The sequence below is a fragment of the Cucumis sativus genome, chromosome 5 (assembly GCF_000004075.3).
Source record: "Cucumis sativus cultivar 9930 chromosome 5, Cucumber_9930_V3, whole genome shotgun sequence".
In the NCBI taxonomy this organism is placed as follows: domain Eukaryota; kingdom Viridiplantae; phylum Streptophyta; class Magnoliopsida; order Cucurbitales; family Cucurbitaceae; genus Cucumis; species Cucumis sativus.
In genome coordinates, this window is record NC_026659.2 from 10346553 (window position 1) to 10373639 (window position 27087).

The 27087-nt window shown below is 30.5% G+C and overlaps 1 protein-coding gene and 1 long non-coding RNA gene across 2 annotated transcripts; both read left to right on the forward strand.

Annotated features, from left to right (window-relative positions):
* Positions 1 to 15227: 15227 nt before the first annotated feature.
* Positions 15228 to 18178, forward strand: LOC105436294. The gene is made up of 3 exons (XR_970171.2): positions 15228 to 15618; positions 17623 to 17646; positions 17728 to 18178. It is a non-coding gene; the product is annotated as an uncharacterized LOC105436294 (long non-coding RNA).
* A 3707-nt stretch (positions 18179 to 21885) lies between these two features.
* On the forward strand, positions 21886 to 26584 carry LOC101209769 (annexin D5). Its single transcript, XM_004140390.3, has 6 exons — positions 21886 to 22137; positions 23122 to 23267; positions 23915 to 24133; positions 24768 to 24983; positions 25083 to 25172; positions 26056 to 26584. Exons 1-6 carry the CDS (start codon positions 22062 to 22064, stop codon positions 26257 to 26259), a joined length of 951 nt encoding a protein of 316 aa, XP_004140438.1. The 5' UTR covers positions 21886 to 22061; the 3' UTR covers positions 26260 to 26584.
* The last annotated feature ends 503 nt before the right edge of the window (positions 26585 to 27087 follow it).

Below are 27087 nucleotides of genomic sequence, written 5' to 3' on the forward strand. Positions count from 1 at the left end.
GGGATTGGGCCCATTTGCTTGTTGGGCTTGAGCCCATTATCCTTTTTGGCTCAATTTTTATATTTAGGGCCTAAATTGGATTGAGTATGATAAAACTTAATTACTCAAATCAAATCAAATTATAATTATCACAACAAACATTGTAATGACGTGACAAAATTTAATTGACTGAAATTTCTTGTTCAACACATATTCTCTTGTTTTTAACTTTTCTTTGAGCTTTAAGATTTTTCAACTTAAATTTTTATAATTTTTCATTTCTTAACTAAATTGTCTTTTGTTAGTTTTCATATATAACTTATATAATTTTGTTTTAGCTTAAACTCTATTTATTGAAATGTTTAGCAATAACTTTTTTAATAATTTAAAATTTTAAATATTGCTTAGGTCGTACTTTATTATTATTACTTATTTATGTTTATAAACATTAAAAACATGTAACAAAACAACATAATAAAAAAATTCATTCATCACACTCTATTTTATAAATATATATCATGTCAAAACTACTTACCTAAATTGCAAAAAAGAAAAAAAGAAACAAATAAACTTATGCTATGAAAAATTGAATCCAAGATGTAAGATGGGGCATTCACCATCTTGATGACAAAAATTCACTAAGCAAATGGCATCTTGGTTGTTGATTGGACTTACTAATTTCGTTTGTGTATAATATAATTGCAATACATCACCGAGTTAGGTCATTTTACGCGTAATACGCTCACTGTAACTCTCTATAGAGCATGCTTCAATTATAGGCGATGAGTCATGAATCACAATCATAGCATGTGAAATGCTCACAATGCACCTCTTCATCGCGTAATTCCTAAGTCCTCGTTAAGTGCAAGTTTTCATATTGCTTGCCCAAGTGCAAGAAAAACAATAAGTTTACCTGGATGATCCATGATCGAACACGGGAAATTATTTTCAGAAGTTAGTTCTAGGATCTACTATTCATTTAAGTGAGTTGAGAGAATTAAAGAATAACAAATGTAAGAATTGGCTAATTACACAGCGAGAGTCTGTAAGACAAAGTGAAGAGAAAGATAGAGTAACACGTCTAACTTATATTAATGGAAAAAATGTAGGAATGTCTGTGCGTTACCATTCAATTAAGTAGAGAGATAACTTGGGTGCGATCTAACTCGCTAAGTCATACTTATGGTTAAGGCATGCTTCTCTCGAAGACATATATGCCACACATGACTGCTTTTCAGAGATCCATATGACCAAATATGGTTAGGTGAGTTATATCTAGGAGAAACCACTTATGCATCTTATAGTATTTTGTGATTAAGGACTGGTACCTTTCGGTATCCACTGTCCACACTTGCACTCCTTTTGGGATCCAAATGTTAGAAATACTCTTGCGAAGAAGGAAAGTTCCTCTTCAAGCGTGCTAATTAGGTTCTAGCTACTTTCCCTCTCGGGTAAGTAGCAACTTATGTTGACCAAGCAATAACAAAATAGCAATTAACATGCTAAAATTTATAAGCAACTCTTCTTATCATGAACGATCACCTACTCAAGCTATTGATAACACGTTGACTTGCATAAGAGGAGAGATGATAGATTGAACGACTATGTTTACATAAAACTATCCAAGAGTGTAGGGCATAGACCTATAAAACAATATGTACAATGTGAGGTATAAAATTTAAACGAAAACAACAAAATGGGAGGAAGAGAAAATGAATTGCTATTACAAGTTAGGAAATCAACATAAATAGTATTTTTCTTCATCACGGCTACATACTCTCCAGGTAGCTCACTCGAGCTCTCTTGGTGGAGACGATGTGCTTATATAGACTGCTTTTCAGCAGAAAACTTCTATTCTTCTGTGTGTGTCAATGTTGTCATCTGACCATGTGAGGTCACATCGTCCCAACTGTCATTCTTGTCTTTTTGTGAGCTTTTTTCGCTTGATGTCTTGGTTTCGTGCCTGGGGTTATTAATCACCAAACGAGATCCCATTGCATAGCCTTTGCGCTAGATGTTCTGTATGATCTGCTCCTTTCTTCTTTTCCCACTTGCCCTGCGTTTGAAACATGATATCCACGTAAAACAGGAACGACATTATGTAAGGTTTATTTCTAAATACTTATAAGTTTACAATATAAGTCACACGTTTTGATAATCTTCTTATGCATTTTGACATCATTATTATAACAAAAAGGGTTTTATTATAATGTGTGGTAATTTTAGGAATAATAATTATCTATATAGCAACATTTAAAAAAAATTATAAATATAGAAAAGTGTATCAATGATAGACTTCTATTGCTTATAGACTCTTATGGTCTTGTGGTACAAGAAATTTCGGCTAATTAAATTTTACCACGTCATCACAACATGGTAATAATTATAATTTGATTGGGTTTAGGTAACTAACTTTTCACATATCCAACCCAATTTAAGCCTTAAATATAAAAGTTGGGCCAACGAGGATAATGGACTCAAGTCTAAGTCCAATGAATACATAGACCCAAGACCAATCCTAGTCAGCATATGAACCCAACCCGATGTCCAGAAAAAGAAAATGGGCTCAAGCCCAAGCCCAACAAACAAATGGGCGTAAGCCCCACCTAAAGCCCATGAAATTTCTCCATAAATAGAGGCCTAGTTATTTATTTGAGAAATTTTTGGTTGAAGGAAGAATTGAAGCTCTGGAGAATTAAAGATTCAAACTTTTAAAAACTCTCAAAACATGCAAATTTTTATCAACCCTGAGATTGCCATCTTCTAAAATATTGAAGAAGACTAGGAAGATCAAATTTTCCTTGAATTCCAGAAGATTGAAGCTCAAGTAGACTTGTAATTACAAATTCCTGAAGACCAAAGAACATGAAGTTTTAAGTTTTAATTTGCAATCACGAGAAAGCATCAAATGAGTAAATATTAGAGATTGTATCCACAAGACTATATAAATCAATATACAAAGTTTAGTTCTACGAATTACATTTCTTCGAAAATCTTGTGTGAACAGGTCTATCTTTTCCCAAATTTTAAAAGACAATATCATTAAATCTTTACAATCCTCAAGCAAAAAGCCAACATTGTTATTCTCTCTAAAGCTTCCAATTTTTATTCTTTTCATCTTATTCTTGAGAGCTTCTTATTGTATTGTGAGGATTAAATTTGTGAGCTTCAAATTGTATACTCACTCTTTTAGAGAGTTTTGTTTTGTATGATTTAAAAACTTCAACATATTGTAACGGTTGGGTCCTAACCCGTGGAAATGATCGGGTTTGCTCTTGAACCCGAAAAATGAGCAAGAATCGGTTCGGCTCAAATCCGTGGAAAGAGTCCACATAAGATTTTCAATCAAAATCCCAAGAGGTGCTTGGAAAAGTGGATATAGGTTGAGTTTAACCGAACCACTATAAAATTACGGTGTCTTCTTCTCTAACTCTTTTCTAATTATTTTTTAATTTAATTTTAGTTACATATTCTTATTGGTTGAGTTTGATTGCATACTTCCATTCATATATTTTTTATCAATATTGTTATTTAACTGTTTACAAAGTTCTTTATTTAAATTTTAAAAATATATAATTAGTTGATTTTACTTTTTATTTGTCAAAAAAGTTTATTTAAACCCTATTCACCCCCCTCTAGGGTTGTCATACCGATCCAACACTTTCTCTTTGCGTGAATTGTGTTTCCGTTGTGGGTTTTTGCCGTATATGTGGGGTTTTGTCAAATCTGTGTTTTAGCCGTGAGTTTTTGTCTTCCTCTTTGTCGTGGGTTTTAGTCCTCCTCTCTGTCGTGGGAATTCGTCTTCCTCTCGTTGGTTTTATTCTTCATATCTCAATCTTCATCTCATTCTTCATAAGATTACAAAAATATCTATCTATCTAGGTTTGATAATTTTATTTTTTTTATGTTTAATGAAGGACATATATTTTTGTTTGATGTTTAATTGAATTAAATGTGAATAAAATAAAAAGATTTAAAAGAAAACCAGGAAACAATAAACCGTTACCAAACACATTTTATGTTTCTATTTCTTTTTTTCAGGAAACAAGAAACAAAAATAGTTATCAAACACATTCCTGTTTCTTGTTTTAAAAAAAGAAGGAACAGGAAACCGGAAACAGGAAACAAGGAACAAGAAATAGAGAACGGGAACGTTACCAAACGGGTCCTTAATTACTAAGTATTTTATATTTTTTAGGTCAATTTAAAAGATAATCAGATGTCAATTAAATGTGAATCACATGATAATCACATGTTAATCACATTTCAATCATATAATAATCACATGTTAATTACTTTTTTTTCTCCTTAATGTGTTTTAGAAAAAAATGTATTTTAATGTGCCTTACTTTCCAGTGTGATGACTTCTGATAGAAATCAAGACAAACTATATTAATTCAGTAGAACAGTATTATTTTAGTAGGTTAATTACTCAACATTGTATTTTTTTTTAGGTCAATTTATAAGACAGTCATATGTCAGTCATATGATAATCAGATGTCAATCTTGAAAGAAAAAAAAGTAATCAAATGACAATCCGAAGGTAATCAAGTGATATTATTTTGTCGTTGTGGTTAAGCTTTCAATAATGGTTATTTTTCATATTGACAATAACATTCATCGATAATGTTATATAGATGACAAAAATAAAAAAAATTAGAAACTCCATAGAAATTAACAAAAAAAAAAAAAAAAAAAGTAAGGTAATCAATAAAAATCATAATGTTAATTGAAAAAGTGCTTACCAATTGACAAAAAAAAGTTGGACTTGGTAATTTGCATTCCTACCAAATTAAAAATATTAATTTGTAGACTTAACTTTTATTTTATATTTTGTCAAAAGTGAAAGTACCCCTTCACATTTTTCACTATATCCCACACATACTTAAGATTTTAATTAATAGATTGTCAAATTTTAGCTATAATATATAAAAATAAATAAATAAAGTCTTCTAGAATGAAGGAAGATATTAACTAAAATATTTTACTCTAAATGAATATAAACCAAAATCAACAAAGTTAAAACTAAAAAATTATATTAATAAAGGATGACTTAAGTATTTAAAAAATTAATTGACAGATAGATAATGTAAAATTCATGACATTATTTTTTTAAAAAAATACTAATATAGTTAATAAAGCCAAGAAATCATATACTTTTTATTTAAATATTTTGTCAAAATCTAAATTTTATAAATCCAAAAGTTAAAATATGAGAGAGAATATAAAAATATAAAAATGTTATAAAAATATTTTCAAAATCTAGTCATGAAATATTATTAAATTTTAGAATATTTATGAAATAATAGTTATTTTCATTATAACCTCAATTTTCACCTAATATAATATTTTCTTAAAAGAAATTTGTTGTTAATATGATAATTGAATAATAATTAATTAAAAATAATTAGGAAGAGAATAGTCAAATTTTGTGATGAATTGATATATAAGGAAGAGTAATATATATAACATCGTGTTAAAACATATCAAACAAAAAGTTAGTTTTATTTTAGAAAAAAGAAAACTGTTGAATAAGCTAAAAGTGAAGAAACTATTGAATAAGCTAAAAGTGAAGAACTAATAGACATGAAAGATTTAGTAGTTAATTTGAATATTCATTTTTTGTTCCCACCCTTTATATGTTGAAAGCTTTTACAATTAATTTACCTAATACACAAAGAGACAAAAGAGAAAGTATACGAGAGAGAGAGAGAGGGAGGAAGGAATGTGAGAGAGATTCAATAGTTCTATTAAACTTACCTAAGACTCTTGCAACCATATTACACTATGGTTTTCAAATATAGCAAAATAACCAAAATATTTACAAATATAATAGAATATGATTGATAGATGTTAATAGATACTGATATATTACTATCATCTATCACTGATAAATGCATGTCTTATAGATATTGATTGATGTTTATTAGTGATTATAACAGTCTATCACATATAGGATTATGAAAATTTTCTGTTTTTATAAATATTTTTAGCAATCTTGTCATTTAAAATAATATCCCTTAATTTTGTTTCTTACAAATTGAGATTTGACCTGTATTTTCAAAATGATGCTTTCTAACCTCATGTGGGTGCTATCAAGCGTTTTTATGAGATTTTTTTTCTTCTCTCATTCTTTCTCTAGTTCTTAGTTCACTTTTCTCTTTTTAGCTCATTTAGTTTTTACTCCGGTTCTAACTCACTTTCTCGCTCTTGTTCTGTGGACTTGATATGTTCAGTATTGAAAACTTATTTACCCGTTATCACTAAATGTCATATGTTGCTAAAGAAATTTGTAGAAACAACGTTATTTATTGGTATGAATTGAAATACAAAGAGAGGGAGTGGATTCATGTTGATGTAGTTTAACGTTGGTCTTAAGGTGTCTGGTGACTTGAATCTTTACGTACTGACAATAGTTTAAATTATCGTAAAGTAACTTGTTGTTTTGAACTTTACTTCTAATGTTATTGCACACACAATATTATTTGAGTGAAGTTCTAAAATGGCCCGTGCTATATGGCCTTGAATGTATATCCCAGTTTAGTGAACGCTCTAGGAATATGTCTAGAATTCCATAGGAAGCAGCTCCGACTTCCACATTCACAAAGGTGAATCTATCAAGGGCACTTCTGTAGCTAGGTACCCTACTTGATATCAAGTATAGATTTCATTAAGAACAAAGTTCAGTATTTTCATACGCTTCAGGAGGTCATGCTAATCACTGAATCATAAGAATGAAACTCCTAATAATTTAGCATGATTCTCGCGTCATATTCCTTGTGATCAATTATTATCCATTGAACTTGTTAATTTCTTGGGATCTTCAGTCTATCAAGTTAGGTTTACCTCACAGTAATTCAATTTTCAATAGGCTTGAGTCTCATTCTTTCTGAGGTTTTAAAAATCTTCTCTATTGCTAATCCTTTCATCAAAGGATCAACCAAGTTGTCATCAGACCGTACGTAATCCACTATCACTGCACCAGTAGTGAGAAATTCTCTAATGGTACTATGCTTACGACGTATCTATTGTCTCTTACCGTTATAATAATGGTTATGAACTTTTGCGATACCTGCTGTACTATCATAATGAATTAGTATGACTGGTACCGGTCTTTTCTAGGTGTGAATCTCTAACAGCAAGCTTTGAAGCCAACTTGCTTCTTCTCCAGCAGTAGCTAGTGCTATCATCTCTTAGTCCATCGTTGACTAGGCTAAAATTGTCTGTTTCTTGGATTTCAAAGCAACGGTTTCACCTGCTATAAAATATAGCCACTTGTAGCCTTTGAGTCATCTATGAGGAAGTTCCAATCAGCATCGCTGTAATTTTCAAGTACAGTTGAAAACTTTTGATAACGTAATCCTAGATTTTGTGTCTTCTTAAGATATCTCTTTACTCGTTCTATAGAATTCTAGTGTTCTAGACTAGTTCTGCTGGTAAACCTATATAGTAATCCTACAACATAAGCTATATTTGGTCTAGTGCAATCAGCAGTATACCTCAAACTACCTATGATACTAGCATACACGAATTGGTTAACACTGTCACCAGTGTTTTTGAACAAGTTAACATTAGAGCCATAAGGTGTACAAGCTGGTTTACTTTCGAAATAGTTATACTTCTTTATAATCTTTTCTATGTAATGAGATTGATCTAAAGAAATTCCATTTTCAGTTCTTGTAATCTTAATACCTAGGATTATATCAGCTTCTTCTAAGTCTACCATGTGAAAGTTTGCACTCAACATAGATTTTATATCATTTATGACGTGTAAGTTTGATCCAAAAATTGATATGTCATCTACGTATAAGTATATCTTATAAGGAGTGTGAACTTGTTGGTTCCGTTTTAACTCATATTAGATTAAGAAAACTACTATATGCATGATCAATTTTCTTACGAATCTTAACAACACAAAATGTGACTCTAATGATAACCAATATTTTAATAACCTAATTCTAAAGTTATTTATGGATCTATTAACGTAACCTCCTCATCCATGGTCACAAAGTTCCACAATGCATCACATTTAATGATGATCAATCTTCCCAAGATAATGCTCAACACAAAGAGCTAAAGAAAATGGAAAAGAAGTCAATGTGTATGGAAGAAAGAAGACAAATGTGTTGCTTTGGATACTTTTACTAAACAAAGGAATATTTATACATACGACCGTTTCATTTCTTGGGATGGATGGACTCATTATTAACCTAGAAGTTATAACTATAAACATTATATTAAAAATTTTAATTTAATTCCCAACAAAAACAATAAATAATAAATTTAATCATCAATATATAAAGATTATATTAAAATTTTAATTTAATTACCCTGAAGAAATAAAAAATTTAATTATCTATATACGTGCCCGCCTAACTAATTGAGATTTGAAATATTTTTTAATCCAACTTATATTAATGATATAATAAGAAAAGAAAATTGCAAATGTAGTTTTTAATTTAGTTTTAAGTATATGTTTATTGTGTTAATTTAGTTAGAGTGGTTTTAAAAGTTTTTCTTATTTTGATCTTAATTTCAATAGTTCATTTTATATATAATTTGATTAAATCTCACATATTAACTTTAATATAGTATCTTACCTAAGTTCAAAATTTTACCCATTTTCTTTTGTTTCTTTGGCATCACTAAATGAAGCTTTTTCAATTTATAGACAAACAAACACTAAAATCAAAATATATGAGTTAAATTCATAATATTATTATAAAAATTATTAATATAGATATACATGTCTATTTAAACTCGATGCCTCAATCCTTTACTCTAACAAAATTATCAAATATCTTTAAGATACTCATTTGTAGTGATCGTGTAATTCACTTCATGCATATCAAATCAAATTGTTTATAAATAGTGACCTTCGATAGATTTATAAGACTCATTCATATTAGAGAGAATTTCAAAGAATTTGAAGAAAATGGAGAAATTTGAAAAAATTGTTTGTCATGTCCATAAAAAAAAATCAAAATTTTCGTACGTAAAGAAAAACAAAATTTGTAGTAATGATGTTCGTGGTTGGTTATTTTGTTTCGCTTCCGGTAGTTGTTGGACTTATTAGACGATGGATTTGTGTTTAGTGACCGTAATTAGGTTCAAAACACAAATACTATGTATCTTTGACACACATACTAAAATTAATTTAAATCCTGGTGAGACTAACTCATGCAATTACTAAGAATCCTCATCATTTTTCTTTTTATAAAAATAAATTACATCATAAACACTTTAATTAGCGAAAGCATTCAAAACACAAATACTATGTATGTATTAAAAACCATCCAAATAAACCATATATAAGTATATTCAATACTGAACCACCTTACACCATTTCATATGTCTTTAGACCTCGTCCACATATAAATGACAAATGGATTTGCTACATCTTAATTCGCTTAATTACCATGAATAATCATAGTTTTGCTTAGCCGTGAATCTAGTAGTTGAGTTGCAGCTGCTACTTCAACCTTAGTCACGTTGATGACCGTAACAGCCACCTCTAGGTTGGTTAAACATGAATCCTTTGTGTACTGCTGAATGAGATACATTATATTATGATGGAGATGATAATGCTTTATTTATTTTTATATATATATATTTTGAATACTTAAAATAAAATCTTATCTTAATTTTAAGTTTAAAGTTTAATAAAGCAATTGGGAAACAAATTTAAATTATAGGAAGATTTTAGTTTAACAACCACACAATTTAATTTCTATGGTAAATTTGACTCCAATTGAGTTTTTTTTTCGAGAAAAAAACTATCAAAGGCAAAATATATTAATTACCCAAAACAACCTTATCAACTGTGGCAACATGGAAAAAACATTTTAGATAAAAACGAGTGAATGAAAAATTCTTACACGCACGATAACACCATGCAATGTGATATACGATAAGACTAAGCTATGCAAATGATAGTCTTCAAAGTCCTAAGCGGTATAGTTTTTTAATTATCACTACAAGAAAAACTACCTAACAGTTGTATACATCCCAAATTGAAAAGAGAAAAGAAAAAATTGTCGCAAAAGCTAAAAAACCGTGTTTTTGGTGGGAAAAGACGGAATTTTTCAGATTTTACTTTCCGCGGCAGTTATTTGGCGTCATAAAAGATACAAAAAATAATTTATTAAAATAAAATTTATTTTAAATAAAAATTTATTAAAATCAGATTTTTTCCTAATTCTAAAAACATTAAATAATTTATTTATTAAAATAAAACATCTCCAAAACTCTTTCGCTACCCCCTCCTCCTCCTCCTCTTCTTCTTCTCTTCTTCTTCTCTTTTTCTTCTTCTATGTGGAAGTTCCACACGTCGCCCCTCCTCGATTTTTTTTCCCTTTCGCTAACCATCTCTCTCTCTCTCACGCACGCCGAAAAAGATTAGACTTTTGGTCAACAACGCGCGAAATCCCTCTCTTTCTCTCCTTCAGCCGACGCAACCACCCAACACCCTTTGCAGCGCTGAACTCACCGATGAATCTCAACCATTATTTCTATTGTTTGTATTTATACAATATATTGACTTCAAATGCTTTCATTTTACCCACAATGTGATATATTGATGGTTCTTTTTATGAAAAACATCCCTCATAGCTTTGCTTTTATAGGAGATATGTGTTTGTTTTGTCTACCATCCTATTCAATATTGTTGTTTACAATTATTTTTCTAATTTGAATCTACATTTTTTCTTTATGGTTGGCTATGTGATGAAACATTTTGATAGCTTACAATGTGGTTGATGAAATGCCTCAACGAAGCATTTGGTTGATTTTTGATTGATTTTTGTTCGTTCGAATTAGGAAATCAAGGCCAAGGGAGATGTCATGGCTATGGGCTGAAGCTTTGAGAAAAAGTGAATGAAAAATGAAATGTGAGATTTTAAACTTTGATGGTGTGTAGGGTCTTTTTGTTTGTCTATGCATTTCTCAAGTGAATTTGAGTACTTTTGATTTTTCTATTGATATTTTGTTTATGGTTGCTATTGAGTTGTATCGTAATTGCATGATAGTTATAGCATAAACAAACTATATATATAAACTTGAACACAAGTACTTGTTATCTAACTCATTATTAAATTGTTGTAATTTACTAATGATTGAAGATTAAAAAAAGTTATGAACGTTTTCACTAAGAGGAAGAAATAAACTCTTTATGTTGCTAATGAACTTATCTTTATTTATAGGAAGCTCTGATAAACCATCAATTTAAGCAATTGGCCTTGTTATAGTTGTGAAGTCTATTTCTTTTTGTTGGTGTTGGAAGTCAGTATGCAATAATGGTCCTACTCCTCTTAGACAGAGAGAAATATGATATTTGTGAGGTAAGACATTTGCTATTAAACCTAAATGTGTCATTGAATTCCATTTTCCATTGTCATTATCTTTGAAAAAGAAGTCTAACCTTCACTCTCTTTTTCTTTTTGTCTATATTATGATCTTGCAATCTTGGAAGCATTACGTTTTGTTAAAGCAAATTTGATCTTTATATGGCTAGGTTGATGAGTTTCCAATTTCAAAAGTCTACCTAAAGCTCTATTGTTTGTTTAACTCAAAGGTAAAAAAGAGTAAAGTATGTAGACTTGCACCGAATAGAGCCATGGTAAGTTTCCAATTTCAAAAGTTTACCTAAAGCTCTATTGTTTATTGATGAGTTTCCATAGAATTTTGAAGGTTTGAGAAGAGTTGTGGAAATTTGGGACAATACCACCCTCCTTACTTGTATTTATTCTCATCCTTATTAAGTTTTTCTAACTACGCTTCTTTGGTCCCTCAAGGATATGTCAAACTATTCAACTTTAAGGACTACAAATTGTCATGCATGTATTGTCGTAACTTTTTTGTTGTAAGGACTAGGAACGACCCAACTTTAAGGAATACAAATGGTTATTTTGCTCTACTTTAAACATTGTGAACTTTTCATTGATGAAACTTGCATACCTTAGACATTTTCTTTTTGAAGTACCTTTCTTACCATGGACAACAGTGCAGTAAGCCTAGGGAGGAGAAAACTTCTTCTTTGGTCGGTCTCACATTTTTCAATGTAATAGGTTTTAACTGAAGAGTAGAGTATGTACAGATTTTCAGAGCTAGTATTTACAATGGGATAATAAACTAAATTTCATCGGAGAAGAGTTAACCAAAGAATAACTAATGTTTGTTACTATATTTAATTTTGAGAGTTTTATTGCAAGAAACGCATGGGGGAGAGAGTGCTTTGCATTCTTATACTTGAAGCTTTGATCTCATCTCACTTCTTTCTTTTCTGCTTGTCATGCTAAGCTTCGATCTCATCTCACTTCTTCCATCGTGTACATGTCGGAAGAAACCACAACCCAAGTAATTAGGAAAAATTAGTTTGTGGGAATTACTTGTGAGAATAGGATTATATATTTCATGGTTGATATTTTGCACGTACAAATGAACACCATCATTTCTATTCATGAAAAATATTCAGGAGTGGTTGTATATATATTGGTTTGATGTGCCCTTGTTTATAATGTGTACTTGCTAACCTATCTAGTGCTTTATGCACACATACACACACACTTGAACTCTTTGTATTTGTCTATTTTTGTCTCTATGAACAATGAGAAGCCAATACAAACAGATGAATTCTCTGTTTGGTTCTATTTCTCTATCTCGATGTTGGGGAAAAGCTAAATATTTGAGGCATTGATTTCAGGAATTGGTGCAAGGGTTTGATCAAGAGGCTGCTACAGTTGTTGTGGCAAGATTAACTTCATAAAAAATGGAGATGGAGGTATTCTTAAATGCTTATATCCCTAAAAATGCTTATATCACTTATATTTATTCGTTTACGTCACCAATAATTCTTTTCAAATGCATTGTTTTGGCTTCGAAAACTGAAAAAAGAAATTGGGAGACGACTCCAAGGTTTAGGGAATTTTATATAGGATTCCTACCTTCAAAAAGTTTATTTTGTCATGTGTGCTGAAATTCATGCGTTCCTCTATTATATTTATTCTAAGGTGTTCTTTTACAACATAAACTCGCTCTATCTTGAATTAGTTTATAGATTTTGGTTGTTGATATTAAATTCTACAAACGCTCATCAAGTATATGCATGGTTAGGAAATAAGTTCTTGATTAGAAACAAGATTCATAATATATATAATGTTTATTTTACATTCACATTACTACATGGTAGTCCTCCATTTTCTTCTTTGTTGTGGTAATGTTGGTTCACAAATGTATGTGCTATGGATGCTTATATTCATGTTGTCTTTGTAGGTTCAACCAGAGTCGACAACTTCATGACTTTTCTTTCAAAGAACATTTTCAGAGACGAACATTCTCGGTTGGTCGTTTATGCTTCTGCAGAAAATCTTATTAGATGTATTCTAATGCTATTTAAAATATTTTTTGATTAAGGGCTAGGATTTCGTACTTGTAAATTGTTAGAAACTTGATTGGAAATATACGAATATTATAAATTGTATTATATCGTATATATATTATAGTGTTGACTACTTTTTTCTATATAGGTGTCAATATTATAAACTCAAAATTGTCATTCTGAGCTACATTATTGTCATTCAAATGGTTTGTGTAATGGTGGAGCAACAAGGAGAACAGGAAAAAACTGTAGTAAATTGAGAAATTTGCAACAGGAAATAAATAACGTAATAAATGAATTTGTGACAGTTATTAATTGTTGTCAATCCGAAAACGATGACAGTTGTTTAACAAAATAAATTGTCACGATTGCCCTATATGTGACAGAAAAAAAATGTCGTCAATAGATAAACAATGACAATTTTTTTAAAAAAAAGAACTGTTACAATTGCAATATATTTGATAGCAAAAAAATGTCGTCAATAACAAAACAATGACATTCAACTTTATCGAAAAACTATCACGATTGCACAATGGTTGACTAAAAAAAATGTCATCAATAACTAAACAATGACAATTTTATACAAAAAAAACTATTGCGTTTAACATATTCATGACAATTAAAAAATATCACAATAAATAAATTCGTGACATTTATTTAACCGTCGTTAATACACAAATGATGATAGTTATTTGTTGTCATAAAATAAAATGACAGTTATTTGACGTCGTTGAATGCTGATTAACAACATTTATTTCATGTCATAAAATAACTTATTGCGACAATTTTTAAAAACGGTCATCGAAGGACTTTCCATGACTCCCGCTTCTATGACTAAAAATAACTGTCGTGAATTTCATTTACGACAGTAAATAACTGTCGTCGTAGACCACTTTTCTTGTCGTGTGTGTGATACTAATCATAACTACGCGATAGTACTAATTATGTGAAATGCTAGAATATCTCATTTGATCACATAATGAAATCCTAGATGAGATGATTAAGTGAGATGAGATGTTATAAATGACATGATCTTTATCGCATAATTAAATAATCAAATACTTTATTACCATTTTTTATTTAATGATCAACTTAATCTTTCCATATAACTACAAACGTTTTAAAACTAATTTTCTAAATTAATTTCCAACATCTCTATTTGTTTCCTCACAATATATAAACGCTTCTACTTCTTTCGTTTTGTATATGAGAAATTACAAGAAAATAATCTCTTTAAAATCTCTTTCAGTGAGATTTCTGAGCAAAAACAAAATGTATTATTTAAGTGTTGAGATTCCGGTTAGTTTTATTGCAAAACTAATTGAGAACACGACTGTTTTATCCTGGGGACGACGAGACTTTAGAAATTATGTTTGCACAAAGAACCAGAGCCGCGAAACGTCTTAAAGAGAGCGTGATCCGCAACTCAACCTTTCTTTTCTTAACTTATTATTGTTTTGCAGTAGGCGGTTTACCAGGCGAACTGATCATTAGATGAACTGTTGAGTACATAAAAAATTCGTCTGACACAACAAGAATTTTTGGCTTTGCCGACGTAAATTTATTGTGTTGGCACATCTTCATTTTTGCCGCAAAAATATATGTGCGGGCAAAAAGTTGTGTATTGCGTGGGCACATTATCATTTTTGCCAACGAAATTATATATGTGGGGAAAAAGTTACATGGTGGAAAGAAAATTATTTAATTTGAATTTTTGCTCACATTTATTTTAGTTTATTGTCATGTATTACGTGTAGGCATATATTTTAAATATTTGCCAACGTAATTTATGTGGCAAAAAGCCCCACATTTTTATACATATCTATGGCAACACAAAACTTATACATATGGGGACGCAAACAACGTGGCCATAAATTTTTTTAAACAAATCTAATTTCACTTTCTTCTACTTCCCTCTTTTTTCCTTTCCCCCACGCTTTTTTCCCTCTCTCACAAACCCCTCCTCCAATTTGTTTTCGACAAACCCCTCACCACCGTCGGTTTTCTTTCCCCACTTGTGATGATTTTTAGCAACCACCACCGCCCCCTCCCCCCGATTTGTTTTTGTCCCCCCGATTTGTTTTTGTCTCCCCCTCCCAATTTTCTTTTACACAAATCCCTCTCATCCAACCTGATTTTTTGTTTGCAGGACGTTGGACTCAGGTGCTTGCTGAAGAGGTTGCCGAACTGGTTCGCGACCATCGCCCCCAATTCCCTTGTTGCAGTCACAGCTCTGTTGCTTATCGAAAAGACCCATCGTTACTGTAAGTTTGATCCAACCATTTGTAATCTGAATGAATGTTAAGAACTTTATGGATATTAGTAATGTTATACGCTTAGAATTATGTTTTAATATATACTTTTATATATTGAATTATATTATCAGTATATAATGACATATTAACTTTATGTATTAGGGATTTAAAGTGTTCCATAGACACTTTCTAACTTGTTTTTAGAGTTATATTGATAAGTCTACACTTTTAAACTTTTTAGGATGACATTGATAATACTAGCAAGTATGTTTCAACTATGATAGCCAATCATCCATATATTTCATAATGATTGTATATATTTCATATTTTATTGTATGTTTGAGTTGTAGTATATTGTGACTATCCTGCAATTATAGTAGCCAATCATACATATATTTCATACTTATTTGTATGTTTTAGTTGTAATACGTTGTAGCTATCCTGCAGCAATGATAGTCAATCATGCATATCTAAAATACTTTTTAGATATTTTGTTATTGGTTTTTAGCCTGAAAGTTACACTTGAGTAGTTTTAACTTGTTTTGAGACTTAAGTGCCACTTAGACCATTTTTTGACATTTTTGGGTTGGTTTTGAGTTAAGAAAGTAAACTTGGACATTTGTAAGTTGTTTTTCAGATTTAAGACATTCAAAAGGTGATTTTTTTGTATGGTTTTTAGTTTCAATGACACACTTGAGTAGTTTTCACTTAATTTGAAGGTTAACATGCTTGGTTTAGACACTTTTTAACTTGATTCGACTTTTAAATGGCTAAACAAAAGTTTTTCTTGTTTTTTTTTATATTTTGTGTTTGGTTATTAGCTTGAAAGTCACACTTGGGCATTTTGAAAGGAGTTTTTAGACATAATACACTTTTGAGTTGATTTTTTGTTTGAAAGTCATACTTCGTCATTTTGAAAGAGTTTTTTAGGCATAATACACTTTTGAGTTGATTCTTTGTTTGAAAGTCACACTTAGTCATTATTAACTTATGTTCATAGTTAAAGTGTCAACATTGATCGTGCATATAGTAGTTTTTTGAGTTAAAGTACCATTTAAGCTCATTTTAACTTTTTAGGTCGATTTGACACTTTAGCTAATACGTGTCAAATTTTGCTACAAAGTTAATTTTTTTTCCATCCTATTTGAAGATGACTAGGGATTGGATTAAACTAAAAAATAGATTTTAAGTGATTATATTGATGGAGTTGCTCAATTTATGGAAGTGGCTAAGTGTCATGTAAATGATGTGAGAAAAATTAGGTGTCTATGTAAGTATTGTGAAAATTCAATGACACAAACATTGGATGGAATAGAGCGCCATTTATTTACATATGGAATATCTTATTTATATAATAAATGAGTTTATCATGGTGAAGCAACGAACTTAGCTCGATTTGAACATGGTGCTACTTCATTAGGTGGTAGATTAAGTGGAGAGTCTAATGTTGACAGTGAGGATGATGATATTTTAGATCTTTTAACTGATTTGCAAGTCACGTTTTTCATATAGATCATAAGTAAAATTACAACAAGTAATATACTTTACGCAACAACATAGAAAGAAATACTTAGAAAACTTGCTTATTCTTTTAAAAGAATCCCTCACAAAGCTTAAAACACTTCTTCTCTTCTCCCTTCTTATCGCTTGACCTTCCTCTTTTCTCTTCTCACTTGGCTTTTCCTTCGATAGTTTTTCTTAGAGGTTCTTTGTAACTTTTTTCTTAAGCTTACAAAGCCTATTTATACTAATCTTAAACCCGATTAGTCATCCTTAAACTCACATTTGATTGCAAACTGCTTATTTATGACTTACACATATAGGTGTAATATTTTCTTTAATCATGCTTAACTTTAACCTTAGAAATACAAAAACAAGGGTTTCACATCATCTATGTAGAAATACAAGTTAAGTCATCTTTATTCAAAATAAATAGAGAAAACTTGTAGGAGGACGCATAAAAGATTCTTGAAAATTATGTAATTTGCTTACTATGTGTTCACATGTCTACAGATGCTTGGATATTATGACCTACAGGTATTTTTCATTGCATGGTTTTAATAAAAAGTTGAACATATAGCCCAAAGACAATGTGAAGGACTTTCAACACATATGCAGAAAGGATGCTGTGAAGATCAGATGTTTAAGAAGAAAACAACTTAATGCACGAAAAGAAATCTAAAAGGCGTTTAGAGTACTTACTATTGATCATCACATTAAAAAACCGAGTGCTAAGAACATAGGCCTTGCATGATTTTTGGATCTTGGTTGAGGCCCACTAATCGTAAAATTAGGCGTTCAAGAACACAGAATGTGCTTAGTGGAAATTGAATGTTGGAAGCCTATATTACCTGTAATGAAGAACACAAAAACACACACGAAGCTAGAAGAAGAAACTTTGTCCATATTTTTAGAGAAATTTTCAAGTTTTCAATCTTTCTGTAAGTCCAAAGCTTTTATAAAGACTGATCGATTATTATGACCAAGAAATTGGGATTTGTAGTTGACATTTCTTTGTATTGGTTACACTTACATTCTCTTGTCCATAAATTGATTGTAATATTTGATATGTGATATTGTGACAAATTCATCTTATCAATATGATCAGTTGAATTCTCATGTTATCTATGTCTTTCATCTTCATTTCTAAAAGGGTGAGGAATAGATTCAATTAAGTTGGAATAAATAAAGATGTGTTCAATTTGTTTGACCTATGCGATAATGTCATGCTTAAACACATTGAAAGGTTAATTTAATGGAAGGCAGTTAACTGCTCGAAAGAGTAAGTGACGAAGGCTAAGTCAAACAAAGTAGTAGTTAGCTTAGAAATAAGAAACACCTGTCGCATTTTGTTACATCATTTGCATCTAGAAATAGAGTATTTGTGGTATGTCGGCGCCAAAAGAATGTCTATCTTAATTGGTATGCAAACGCATGAGTGACATCTAAGTTTGTTAAAGAATTTGAGGAAACTTCTTGATTTTGCTCCCCTACATACTTGTAATCAACGCCCTGTAAAACCTTAGGACACTCTTGACGTACTCTTCAACCGTATAACATTAAGATAGTATAGTTTAGGTTAATTTATAACCCACCTCACATTTAGGTAGTATAGCACATATCTCAGCACAATTATTTACCCATAGCTTATGACAACAACTCCACAACGGTTTAATGCCTTGCATAAAATCACCATCTAGATGTCCAACTTGAGATCTCGAGAAAAAGTGTCTAACTTGGTGGCTAGGAACACGACAACTTTGTGAATTTGAGCTATGTTTTGGTCTATTTTTAATTTCTTTTCGTCACTCACGCCCTACTCTACTTTTTAGTGCTCGAAACCTACGAAATCATAAAATATACATATAAACCCAAAATCTTAAATAAAATATCGCATATATTTAGTACAATCATGCATAGTGATGGATAGAAATTTTTAGATGAAACACGTAAAACTCACCGGAAACGGGAAGGAATTGAAAGGGTGGAAATAGATCGATGTAGGGTTCAGATTAATAAAAGAAATCCAAAAATATTAATCCAACAAATGAATTTTAGAGATTACATTACATTATAACTCAATTCCATGACATGCTGATCAAAAGCCTCTCATAAAACCTTGCATTGAGAGCAAGTGCAAGTGCTAAAACAGTGGATGTAAGAAAGTGTTACCATAATTGTTTCTCCATTGTAAACTGTGTAGCCTAATTTTTCTTCATTGCTTCCAACATATTATTCATATAATGGTGAAGAATCAAAATATTCTAGAAGAATGTTTTCAATATGGTAGTCCACATCGTATATATACATATATGAAATTATAATAAACTACTCTTTAATTAATGGGTATAGAAGAAAAAGGTTGTCCAAGTCAAAATAGCATATATTTAGTCTCATGGAGACTCCATTTTCTTATTATTGAAAAAGACTTAACAAAAGAAATTAAAACATAATTGAAGATTAAGTTTGAAGTGTTGGATTGGATTAGGTTTAGGTTTAGATGTTGTAATACTAAGAGTACCTTTGAAAGAAAAATGATAGTAAGAAGATTACAATTGACCACATAATAAATGTATTATTAAACTATTGTTTAGGTATTGGATTGGGAAAAGGTCATCTAATCCATACAAATAAAATATTAAACAAACTTCCATCTACTCCACCAATGCTTCATTCAAACCACTCTTCAACATTTCAAAATAACTTTTCGTGTGGGTAAAAAATTTTAAAAAAAAATGCTAACAAAATGTTACTAGGAAAATTTTCAGATTCTATCGATAATAGACATTGATATCCACTAGTAATAGAAGTCTATTCATGACTATTATCGATAGAATTCAGAATTTTATTATAACTTGTAAATATTTTAATTTATTTTATTATTTTTAAAAATGTCCATATAACAAAATTGACTAAAATATTTATAAAGTATAACAAAATTTTAAATTTTATCATTGATAAAACACTAACACTGTGATAGAAGTTGATTTATATTTAGGGACTTCATTTTTAATTAGGGAATTTTCAAAAATACCTACAATCTATAGCAAATTCTACCACCGATAGTGATTGATAAGGTAATTAGAGAATTTAATGAGAGTAGAATTGTATTCGGTGTTTTGGAATATGGAGTTTGTGATTTAAATAATTGTTTAAAATGTGTTTTGATAATATATTTATAAAAAATGTTTTTGACTAACACCTAATTTAAATCACTTATTTTACCCATTTTCCCACTACTCCTTCTCTTGGGATGAATACCCAAAAATATTTTTTTACCTTTTATTTATTTATTTGATGTTCTACACTGCTTTTCCTTTTAACACCCATTCTCATTTTGTTTATTTTAATTTAAAAAGTGGAAAGTAAGAACAATTTCAAAAAATTCAAACTGAGATCACTTTGTTTTCTTGAGATTGAGATTTGAGAGTGACCCCTCACCCAACATTAATAACGATTATGCTTTTACTAAAATCAATAACTTATTATTACTCTTCTTATTATTACTCTTCTTATTATGGTTTCCTTTGTATTTGGCACCTCATTCCTTATTTCTCTTTACTTTCCTTTTTGTTACTGTGGGTTTAAATCTTCATAAATGTTTTATCATTATGCTTCCTTTTCTTTTAAAACAAATATATAAATGTTAGGGTAGCTCCGTCCAAGTCCTCGTCAAACTCGTTATGATTGGTTCAGTAAATGTTCTAATCAACCTCGACCACCAATGAGTAAAAATCGATTGGTTAGTATCTTGTTCGATTTCGTTCTTTGAAATATATATATTTTTTAATTTCTCGATTAGAGATTTTTTTTTTCAAACTAATCATTAATTCCTCTCATTCTCCGACCAATCGATTTAGATTCAATGGCCGACTCAAATTTTCAATATATCATGCTTTATCCTTCGTTGTTTTCAAATATAGCAAAATGAATCGAAGTGTTTACAAATATATTAATGTTTTAAAATCTATTAATGGTAGACATTGATAGCCTTCTATCAGTGACATTAACAGACATTGACGAAAGTCTATTAATCTTTATCAATGTCTGTTGTTATGAAGTTTTCTTATATTTCAAAATATTTTTCGCAAATTTTTCATAATTTTATTACTATGTATGATCAAAGGAAAATTATTGTAAAAATAACTCGGTTTTGGGTTATGTAATATTTGTCTTTTATGGAAAAAATTAAAATAAATTTTAAAAAACAAAATTTTTTCTAAAGAGAACTAATTATTTTTTCTTTTCAAAAACATGTTTTTAGTTTTGAAAATTACCTAAAACCCTCCCAAACGTAAGTATGAAAATGAGAGAAACGATGAGAAAACAAACATAATCGTAAGAAATAAAAAAACTAAATGATTATATGATCTAAACTTTTGAATTTTGTATTGTTTATATTTGAAAAACGATAATTTAATTTTAATGCAAGATCATTTATATCGATAACATTTAGATTTAATAGTTTAAATTTAGTTATTTTTTAAAAAGTGATCGTTTAAATTTAGAATATTTTAAAAAATGAACAATTTTACAGATTTTTTTATTTGATTATATTTATGAAAATTAATATTAAAGTATGGAAACATAAAATCAAAAATAAAAATCAAAACAGTTAGTACAAGTTTTGAAAAAGAGAAAAAAGAAAAAAACGTGTGGAAATGAAAATGAAAACAATAATTCAAAATTGGTATTTTTCTTGGAAAAGTGAGCCAATGACGTACAACAACAATAATAAAGAAAGAGTCAAGAAAGTTTTGAAGAATTCAAAACTCACACAAGAAAATGTACGTTTGGTGGCAGCGTCCTGAAAAGCAAGTTGGCCAACGTTGAATCAAATACCATCATCCTCAATCGCCTATGATTCATTCTCCCTTTCTATATAATCTAAATCTATCGCTCATCTTTAACTTTCACTTCAACTTTTTCCTCTCATTTTTCTTCCTTCTCCAATGTCTTCCTTAACCATTCCTCCTCTTCTTACTTCTCCTCGGGACGATGCTGCCCTACTTTACCGCGCCTTCAAAGGTCAGTCTTCTAATTTCCCATTTCTTCTGCTTCTCTATTTACATTTTACTCTCCCAATTGCTTATCTGTTCTTTTTTTCTTTTTTCTATTGGCTGGCTTGAGGTTTTGATTCTCTACTGGAGATAATCGAGTTAGGAAAATGGGTGGAAAATTGGGGATAAAGGGGAGAATCTATTGAGTATGTGGGTTTTTTTTCTTTTTCTTTTTTTTTTTTTTTTAATTTTTATGAAATTTAAATTGAAATTGACCTATTCAATTGTCCTGTTTTGATCGTTGAGATAAGATAAGGTGGGTGCAATTCCTTTTGTCTTTGGGTTTTGGGTGTTCGTTTTCCTTTGGTGTTTAAGTTTCAAGTCTTGGAGTTTGATTTTAGTCCGACAACTTTACTAGTTTTATTTCAAAATTTAGTTTCTAGCTTCTATATCTACACTTTTAATCTTGAATTTTTACTGAAAACTTATTTTGGTTGTTATTGTTAATGTTTATTAATTAATTTGAAATATAATATCAAGTAGATAAATTTGGCTTGTCTCGAAGGTAATTGACAAGATTTTCCTCTTTATTGATTCCTCATCTTCCAAGTTGCTTTAACGAAAAAAAATTATGAAGTGGAAATCTAAACTTAATTTTAATAGTGATAAAAACAACAGTGAAACTTAGTTAAGCATAATTTTTTTAATTATTTTTACATTAATTAAGAAATAAAAACAGTAAAGATCGAAAGTAAACATTTAGTGAAAAGTTGAGGTTGGCTAAGAGTACCTTTGAAATATGTAACATTATGAAACCAAGACACTAAATTGAAATGAAACTCAAGATTTAAAGACGAAAAGTGTGAGGTTTTGAAACATAGGGACCAAATAGTAGGAGACCAACAATGTATTTTTTTTCTCAAAAGTAAAGGGTTTAGATGAAAATTGAAATGAGATTGTGGTGACTGATGATTTTGTTTTGGTATTGATTTTATTTGATTCGTTTTTGGAGGTTTTGGATGTGATACTGCTGCAGTTATCAATGTTCTTGCACATAGAGATGCAGCACAACGTGCTCTCATTCAGCAGGAATATAGAGCCATTTACTCTGAGGAACTCACCAAACGCTTAAAATCTGAGCTTAGTGGCAAACTTGAGGTGCGTTTTAGAAGACTTTCCTGGTTTACATTTTAGATTTTAGTCCCTTTTTTGTTTATTTTAATCCACATGGTTTCAATTTTGTCCATTTAGTCCTTATATTTTTAAAATGATTGTTTTGATCTTGTGCCCCGCAACCATTTTGGTCTTTATTTGCAAAATTTTAATAAAAATTTTAAGCAATGAAAAATTTTAGTTTAAGGTTATGGTTCACTTCGATTAATATTAGTTAAGTGTTGTATGTTGTGATTTGTGATGGAAAGAAATGACACAAGGAAGAAAATGAATCAACAAACATGGTCACTCCTTATAATTACAGGATTAAAATCATCATTTTGAAAGTACATAGTTAGGGACTAAAATGAACAAAATTTTAAAGTACAAAGGCAAAATGGAGAAATTTAAATCCATGATCATATCCATCCAATAAGTCCATATTTAATAAAATTCCATGAGCCTACTTGATTTTAATTTTATCACTTTACAGAATAGCTCATTAACTTGACAATAATATAAATGAGCTATTACTAAGTATGCACCGTAAAACCATGCTTTAATTGAGCTTGCTCTCTTGCTCGTCTCTTGTATTCCTGCTTTCATCCTTTTGATTTTCTGTATGTTTGTTGAACATCGTGGAATTCTTGCAGGATGCAATTTTACTATGGATGTATGATCCAGCAACCAGAGATGCTATTCTAGTGAAGAATGCTATATATGGAGAAACCTCTACTCTTAGAGCTGCCACTGAAGTAATTTGTTCTCGTACACCGTCGCAGATTCAGCATTTTAAACAAATTTACTTGGCCATGTTTCGTTCTCCCCTTGAACGTGATATTGAACGCACTGCTACCGGTGATCATCTAAAGGTCCTACTTCCTTTTCTTTTAAGTTTTACTTTATCACTCTCATTCTTTATTATCTACCAGTTTTTGATGATATTGTTCTGTTACTTGGTTTTAAGCCTAATGAATTGTATGTGAAAATATGTACATTTTGTAGATGAATGGTGATATTTTAGATCTTAGGAAACTCACAAAGCCCAAGCACAATATGTAAATGTTCCCCATTATGCTTGGATTATATGAAAACAAACCATTATAGTTTGACCTAGTGATGTTAGAGTATGTGGTAAAAGTAAATGGACTAGAGAATAATGCGTTCAAACCCCATGTAATCACCTATCTAAGATGTTAAAATCCAATGAGTTTCTTGACAATGAAATATTGTCAAGTGACTCAAGTCAAATGGTTGTCCTGAGGTGTGTACTATTGACTTGTCACTCATTCTTTGAAGAACACCATAGCTCTTCATATATTTGGAAAACGTTAGATAAAAGGGATGAGAGCTGGAGCTAATAATCATACATGCATTGACCTCTATCTTAAAGTTGAAGCTATGATTAATGGGCTCTTATTTTCCTTTTCAAACAAATGTTTGGAAGTTGATATTTTTTTAAAGGAAAAATTAACGTTCTAACAAAAGAGTATTACATATTTTCAGCTGCTATTAGCTTATGTTAGTAAACCGCGATATGAAGGCCCAGAAGTCGACAGAGCTCTGGTAGATAAAGATGCCAAATCTCTCTATAAAGCTGGAGAGAAAAGATTGGGAACTGATGAAGATAAGTTCATAAAAATTTTCAGTGAAAGAAGCAGGGCACATCTCTCCGCTGTTAGTCATGCTTATAAACATTCATATGGCAACTCTTTGAAAGAGGTATTGTTATATTAATTAGGTTAGGTGTTTGATCAAGATTTATCTTTCGTTTAGAATATAAAGGTTTAAGTTTAACACAATACCAAATTTACTTTGCAGGTTATAAAGAAAGAAACATCTGGGAATTTTGAGCATGGCCTTCTCACAATTTTGCTGTGTGCTGAGAATCCTGGGTTTTACTTTGCAAAGGTATTGTTCTTAAACTCTTTTTCTTGAAACGGTCTTAAGCTATGTTTTAGTAGTCTTTCCATGGTCAAAATCAATGTTTCCTAAAGTTTTAGGCGTACCAAAGCGCCATGGCCATCCTTAGTATAGGAAACAAGTGGTTTTTGTTATTTATTGTTTTATGAAGCACACAATAGATAAACGTAAATAAAGTATTTATATATGGAAAAAAGATAGTATTACGAATAATAAGTTGATGGGGAAGTTAAGCAAGTAGAAATAAAGTTAGAAAAAATGTAGAAAGTCATGCCTGTGACCCTCAATTGCGCCACAAACAACCTTACTTTCTCCTATACATGAATCAAACTGTGATCACATCTGAATGCGAGATTTTGAAAATACAGAAGCATAGTTGACAAAGGATTAAGAGAATTATGGCCAACTATACTAACAAGGTGCAACTTCCTTTTTGGTGACTCAGTCATAGAAACTTCAAAGTTTGGTGTACTTAGTTTGGAGCAATTTCCCATTGGATGACCTCCTGATATTTTTCCCAGTAAGCATGTGATTGAGGGAAACACATGTTGAAGAAAGAGCCATATTGGTTTTAGGATAAACTTCAATCGTATAAGCAGTTCAAGACAAGTAAATAGCATGGCTAGTTCGCAAGGAAATGTCAGTACCATTAGATATTGAATCTGGATTCCAAATCTAGGCTTGGGGCATTACAAAAAGCACTTGGAGATACAACCTTAGTTTCTTCTACCCTTACATTGTATGGTTTATACATTACTCCTCACTCTCTTTCTCGTCATCCCTGAAATTAAGATAGACCGATACATTCGTTGACGTTCGTGCGCTTCTCATCTAGGACAGAAACCATGACACTAAAATTGTTGAATTGCAGGTATTGCGCAAGGCAATGAAAGGAATGGGAACAGACGACTCGACCCTGATAAGAGTAATTGTGTCAAGAGCTGAGATAGATATGCAGTATATAAAGGCAGAATATCACAAGAAATATAAGAAAACACTGAACAAAGCAGTTCAGTCCGAGACTTCAGGCAGCTACAAGGACTTTCTTCTATCCTTGTTGGGTCCTGATCGTTAGACTACAATTGCAATGTAGATCAAGAAGATTTGGGATTCTAAAAGTTGAAAATCTTCATGTTTGATAGTTTGTGGTTTTTATTTTTATTTTTCTTTTGTAATCGTATTTGCTTTGTGTAAGTTTATAGGCTATGAACATCTTTTGTATCAAGTCTGAGTTTGTATAGTTGTTCCTTGGTATGTTTTTGTTTGATTTTTTAAAAAATAAATGTAATTGGCCATGGTTGTTTAACGATTCTATCTCAGTTTGTGATATTGGACTGGATTAGAGGGAAAATATTGTTCAGTGAATACAAAATAAATAAGCAACGATAAGGCTTTCGAGAGGACTAAGTAGTGTCTGCAAGAATACTATTATATACGACTAGCTAATATCTTGTCTGGATGAAACCCCTTTGTTACCCCTCCTCTTGTAGTCGCTATTAATTGGAGGCTTAGGAGGTTCTATTTCTTTCTTGCTTTATACAAAATTTGAAACATAACAGATCAATTGAATTTAAGATAAACAACCAATATTTCATTTTATTTTTTACGATGGGAAATGGAATTGAATTTGGTATACTTGAGAATTCCCACTGCCTTTTGAGTTTGGTGAGGATTGATTTTGAATTAATCTAGTAAAATCACCTATTCCTTTTACCTATTTAAAGGACATGTTTTCCCTAAATTGAAATTGAAAACAACACTTGGCAGATCCCAATAATGCAATGTGTTTCATCATGTATTTTTACCTAAAAATTCTTTTGCTATTTTTCTTGTTTAAAAACATTTTTGCTATCCATCAAAACGAATCTTTAAATTTTGCTATTTCTCTTGTCACTCCTTTTTT

Bases quoted from the DNA above. Each gene is read 5' to 3' on its own strand.
- LOC101209769 (XM_004140390.3), top strand. From the start codon at position 22,062: ATGTCTTCCTTAACCATTCCTCCTCTTCTTACTTCTCCTCGGGACGAT. The intron at 22,138-23,121 runs GTCAGTCTTCTA...TCGTTTTTGGAG, and splicing joins ACTTTACCGCGCCTTCAAAG to GTTTTGGATGTGATACTGCT. The intron at 24,134-24,767 runs GTCCTACTTCCT...ACATATTTTCAG, and splicing joins CTACCGGTGATCATCTAAAG to CTGCTATTAGCTTATGTTAG.